Genomic DNA, 6,145 nt, shown 5'->3' on the forward strand with positions numbered 1-6,145 from the left:
TTTCATTATATGTTTTTCTGTGAAACAATATTTTGTCAAATCTGCTCTTAAATCTTTGCATCAAATAGACATAATATGATTATATCTTTTTCATACAGCCTGTTGGTCCTGGGGAGCCTGGTGTTGAGACCACCACAGATGACATCTATATAGAAATTGGCTCAGGATGTAATAGCGATGATGAAGATGACTGTGATATGTCTGGGTCAGGTAAGAACCAAGATTTGCAGAAATGGCACACAATAAACATGTATTGTATTGATGATGACATCATATTTGTGAATCACTGGTTTTGACACAGCGGAATATATTTCCAACGCCCCCAATAATTGCTCAGTAGATTTTTCAACTGAAAGTTATTCTGCATCTAAAATGCTTAATAATAATTGGATAAAGAATAATACTTGCAAGCAAATTAATTAAACCAGGAGTGAAAATCATACTTTGGAAATACCTTTTTATCTGTACTATATACATCACACAGATCTTGTATTTTCATTTCCTGTAACACCCCGAGTTCAATCAATTTGAGCACAATTTTCATATCATTATCTTCCAAATCAAAATTTTTTGGGTTTGGCATAAACACATTTTTCTTATTTCCCCCAGGTGAGATTCCTAAGCCTGTTGGCCCCAGCGTAGGTAGAACAACTACAATGGCAGGAGTTACTGAACCAAAAACCACTGTACCAGCAATGATGACTACCAAAGCTAGGATGACCACAGTGAAAAGCACTGCTCAGCCAACTACACGGGCTCCACCGAAAATGACAACACCAATGGTTATAGATCAAGCAACAACACTGGAACCTATGATACCGGAAGGATCCGGTGTGAAGTGTGAAGGAACTGATGATGAAGATTGTGAAACAGATGAATCTGGATCAGGAGAGATACCCATACCCATGGAGCCAACAACCAAATCTATGATGGTAGAAATCACAAAAATGACAGAATCACCACTCACACAGCCAATGAAAAGCAAGACAACACAAGCAGTGATGCCACCTAGCTCTACAACAATGGTTCCAGAAAAAGGCATTACAACTACGGCGATGATGACGGACATAAAAATTGAATTAACAACATTAAAACCAATGACCAATGTAACTAAAAAAATGCAACCAATTGAAACCAACAAACAGACTGAAAAACCACCAAGTTCTAAACCTACACAAACTACCGCTGCTGAAGAAGGAATTGCTGGTCCTATAGCAGAGTCCAGTAAAAACGCTGGGCAGACTGCCATGGTTATTGGTATTGTTGCTGCCGTTTGCATAGCAGTGCTCATTCTTCTCTATGCTATTTACAAATATCGTAACCGAAACGAAGGTTCATACCGGATTGATGAAAGCCGCAACTACAGCTATGGTGCACCCAACAATACAGTTGTGATGCCAAATGCTAATGGTGCACTTTATAATGGCAAAGATGGAATCAATAAACCACTGATGAAAAAACAAGATTCCCGCGAGTGGTATGTGTGAGCATCTCAGATTTTTACACCATGCAACAATAGTTTAGAACAGTATATTTACATGTAACAACAACCGGGCTGAAGAGACCAGATATGTTCACTATCATACAAACTGCTCATATAACTGTATATAATTATTTTTTCTTATGCATTTAAGGAAGACAGTGAAAAAGAGAATGTTGTTGACCAAGATTCCAGTATTTTTATTTTAAAATTATGTGCCAAGATATCTGTTGCTCTTTTTTTTCTTGGCATGAAAATTTAGTTTAAAAATGAATGGACACTAATATTTTATTTCATGTTGTATTTTTGCCCATACAAAAACAAAAAGCTTGTTGTCTCAAGGTGGCCTTGAAACGTAATGTCCTAATACATGTAATAACAGACAGGAGTCAACCATATCATATCATACCATACATGATGTCTGTTATTTTGTCTTAGATTTGTATTGTTCATACTACGATAATTCTGTTGCATTTGCTCTTAGTGTATCTTAATCCAAATGTGATTGACGAGTTTTTTTGTTTGTTTTTATAAAGTAAGTAAGTAACGCATTTGTTATTTAATTAATACTGTGGGAATGGGAGGGTGAAACAAACAAAATAAAGAAGGGAAATTGTACGTTTTTATAATTATTGTAACATATTATGTAATATTTCTTAATAATATTCCCACCATTGGCTTTTTATTATGCATTTTGTTTTTATTACCCAAAGTTAACTTGGTGGACCTGACTTGTATTGTAGCGACTTGCTCCAATACTAAGATTGAAGCACTTTTTATATGCCTTTTTTTGAGAAAAAAACAAACGAGCTGATGTTTTGTGACATAAAACATCAGAATTCTTACACCTATTCAGTATTTAGCTTATGTATGGAAAAAAGTTTAATTCTGTTTCTGATTGAGTTTGTTTAATTATGCAGTCGCTTACCACTCATTTCAATTTTTCAGCAGTTATTTTTGATATACCATAGCCCACTGCCACTAAATCCATGCATCAGTCATTGTTTGCCACTAAATCCATGCATCAGTCATTGTTTGCCCCAACATATATGGCCATAATTTTTTCAAATTCGTATTGGCAATGAAATATATAGGCAATGCATTTTTTTTTAACTCTATCTCGTACCTCATTTGACTGATGATTCGTATACACAACTTGCCTGAACTTATCGAATCACTGAAATACAATTACAGCCACTCTCTTCACAAATGTCATTGGTCAAGCGACTCTTAATCCAACTCAGTATATATTTTTGTTTTTAATACTAAATAAAAACTGGTAACCAAACAAATAATTGTATTTCACTTTAGCATCAAAAATAGTTTACAATAATATCACCATGGTTACAGAGTACAGGTATTATATCTCAATGTAATGAAAAATCGTAAATCCTAAAAGTCATTATTATTGTTATTATTTTTGTCTTTAAAATAAAAAAAAGAAATAAAAATACTGATTATACATTCTTTAGCCCTTTTTCTTTTGTGGCACTTTCATCTGTGTCCATCATGTTTAATATTTTTTTTTAGGAATGTTAGTTGACATTCTTTTGATTTCTACTACCCTACTTTTCTTCCAAAAGTGAGCTGAATAAGCCAATATCAAAACCCTTGGGCTAATGAATTTTTAGTGAATCATGTGACGCACTACAGTGCCCTCTGTGGACCAAGGGATGGAGTTTGTGGGTACCTCCAGTGAAATTCATCTTTTGTCAGTCATATGCACATTGGATTATACACATAGCTGAATTGTGTTCAGCTCTACTCTGCACATGTTCATACTTTGTTTGTGTGCACTGATTTGCCAACAAATTTGAACTATTTTAGTCTATTTAGTTGAAGAGATCTCTAAGAGAGCCTTTGGAACTTATGATTTTACAAAATTACCTCCCTCATGTATATAACTACTTTCTTTGTCAATGCACATGCCTTAATATGTTTGTCCTCATCCAATGGAATCACCATTACCCATAATGCATTTCACTTGGTGGTGCACCATGTGTTCGCTGAAACTGCGTACATAAAATATAGTGAAAAGTGGTAAACCAATCTGTGAATTAATGTTCTATTTATGCTCTCAAACCAAAGAATTAATGTTTAACATTTAAACATACTTTGATGAGAAATGCACAGTAAACAATTAATACAACTCGCAGTGATATGATGCTAATCGTAGTTGAAATGCAGGTGTTCGTATTAAACTGACAAACTGCCAAGAAAACTCGAAAAATGTGCATAGAAAACTCAAAAAGATGACCTTCAAATGTTTGTCCACGCATTTAAATCCATTTACCGATGTACCCTGTAAACACTTTTTTTTCAATACTAGTTGTGTGAATAAAAAGATGCATTTTGATCGATTAAATAAATAAATGGTAATTAACTCTTTCGGATGATATCTGAAATTTGCCATGATTTTGCAAGGAGTTTATGGCACTGTTACATGTGACACGATGGAGCTTTGCTGATGCTATGCAAGTATACCGACATGATATCCAAGACTGATATAAGAATACATGCAACTCAAAACTCCACTGAGAACTCCACTGGCGAGCAAAGTATCACACAAAAAATTATGTATGATACAACAACTAGCAATTATCTCATCAATGATATTAATTTGTGCATCAGGTCATCCATATATGGTGCGGATTAAGAATGCCCCCTCAACAACACAATGCTTCATGTTATTGAATATCATTCAATGTTTTCTCACCACGTTTACTGAGGAAATGTCACCATCTATATTCATACGAGGTTGTAAGAGGTTTCTTACCTATTTATGTTTGCTGAAACCTGTTTTGCCTGGAGAAAACAAAAGTTTGGAAGTTCCAGCGAAGGGGTCATGTCAATGTAATCTAATATCTTTATTGCGTTCGTATTCCTGTTATGTACAAACGGACAATGATATCTAATGATATCCTGCATTTTTCCTGCTGTTGTGAGTGTAATCATTTATAATTTTGGATCCCAATTCCTGAAATCTGAAAGATGAGTGCACCCGTCACCAAGGTTGTGTGACTCGGTGTCGGAAAGTAAATGCATTGCCTATTTCATCACCATTGAAATGGCATTGTTTATACTCTGATTATTAGTCTCTGAAACAATAGTTCCTTATTTGTATTTTCCATCCGTCTAGTTTCTCTTGCATCTTTTCTCAGAAATTCTGCAATGACATCAGTGAAACTTTGCAGGTTGTTGAACAATAATCTGGTGAATATGCACTGATTTTTTTTCAAAATCTGAGTCCCAAGTCTTTTTCCTGATTTTCACCACAAATAACCTCTTCCCAACACTGAGCGAACAACTGAGCATGCTCAGAATAAATAATTAGGTTAGACCCTAACCTTAAATTGTGAATGACTTCAAACATCACCATGTCACAAATAAATTCATCGAGAATATTTAGTTTCCACCTTTTTGCAGCTCTATTCATTTGTGCTGACATGACGTGACAGCCATTTTAGTATTGGTGAATACTGACGGCGCTTTTCATTTTGTGTTTCAGTGTGCAATTTTCTCAAATATTATTAGGCCAATGAAAAAATGTGGGTTAAGGTTTCATTTCGTGGAAAAGACTAAGCCCTTCAGTTGTCAGGGCTGGTGGATAAATGGGTTATACGATTACAAATCTTAGTGGAAACTGCAGAGGGGTGTCAGGGCTACTATTTGATGGGAATTATAGTGGTGAAACTGAAGCAAATATACAAAGGCCCGGACAAAGACCTGAATTAACGAAGAAGTCAAGTTGTTATCAAAGGTACACCAAAGTTTACTCAGATTTGTGAATGCAGTTTCTTGAGCATGTATACTAGATTAAGGGAAACCACTTTGATGAGTTGTACCCACATGGAGTACATATTAATTCAACTGTTTGCAGATGCTCCATGTATTATTTTAACATGAGTATTTTATAATTAATTGACGGGGACTGTGACATTCATGTCTTGTTTCCACTGATATTAACGACACTCAGGAAGTTTGCTTTATCAAACAATACAAAAGTGACTCTGATTACCCTGCTCGAACCGAGTCGATGGTGGACACAACTTCTTGAATGACTACAGCTTGCCAGAGCTGATCTACCTAAATGAGCACAGACTATCCTAGTGCTCACATCAGAACAATTTTATTAAAAGGGTCCGGCAATCACTAAGCCCTATTTCCATGCAGTATCACCATCTGGGATGCAAGAGCCACTCTCAGAAATACCATTTTTTTTGTGTTTACAACACCAGACACATGCTTGTATGTTGGTTGGAATTCTTGCCCATGTGGTAAATACTGTGGGAAACATCAGGTTTGCAACCAAAACTGTATTGTCTTTCAGTTTAGTTAGGAACATCACACTGCTTAAAGGGTTGTCTCGCACATGTGCTGTGGTATTGCCAATGCTGGTTACACCATGTTGGTCCTTGTTAATATTAGTGTTATTAGAGTCAAGCATCCTATGAGCCACAATATGCTTGGTTACCTTGCCTTCAGGCAGGAGATGCAGCGAGTTATAAACTATATTTAAAATTGACTCGGTCACCTCATGGACTAATTACCTCTTTTGGTAAAGAACTAAAGACCTGATGAACCGGACTCTCTTTCTCCTATTTTTATACTACTCTAAATGCAGCTTCCACTATAACAGGGGGAGCTGACCCTGTGTTCAGTGCA

The 6,145-nt window shown here is 35.8% G+C and overlaps 1 protein-coding gene across 6 annotated transcripts in view; it reads left to right on the forward strand.

Annotated features, from left to right (window-relative positions):
* LOC100368857 (neurexin-1) overlaps positions 1-2,942 on the forward strand; it is a 75,568-nt gene extending 72,626 nt beyond the window's left edge. For all 6 annotated transcript variants that reach the window (XM_085493362.1, XM_085493341.1, XM_085493366.1 and 3 more), the window contains 2 exons: positions 99-210; positions 610-2,942. In XM_085493362.1, coding sequence (XP_085349488.1) covers positions 99-210; positions 610-1,487 — 990 coding nt within the window. In that variant the 3' untranslated portion in view covers positions 1,488-2,942. The remainder of the gene's footprint in view (positions 1-98; positions 211-609) is intronic.
* Positions 2,943-6,145: the final 3,203 nt, after the last annotated feature.

Source organism: Saccoglossus kowalevskii, chromosome 2 (genome assembly GCF_978046115.1).
Source record: "Saccoglossus kowalevskii chromosome 2, keSacKowa6.1, whole genome shotgun sequence".
Lineage (NCBI taxonomy): Eukaryota > Metazoa > Hemichordata > Enteropneusta > Harrimaniidae > Saccoglossus > Saccoglossus kowalevskii.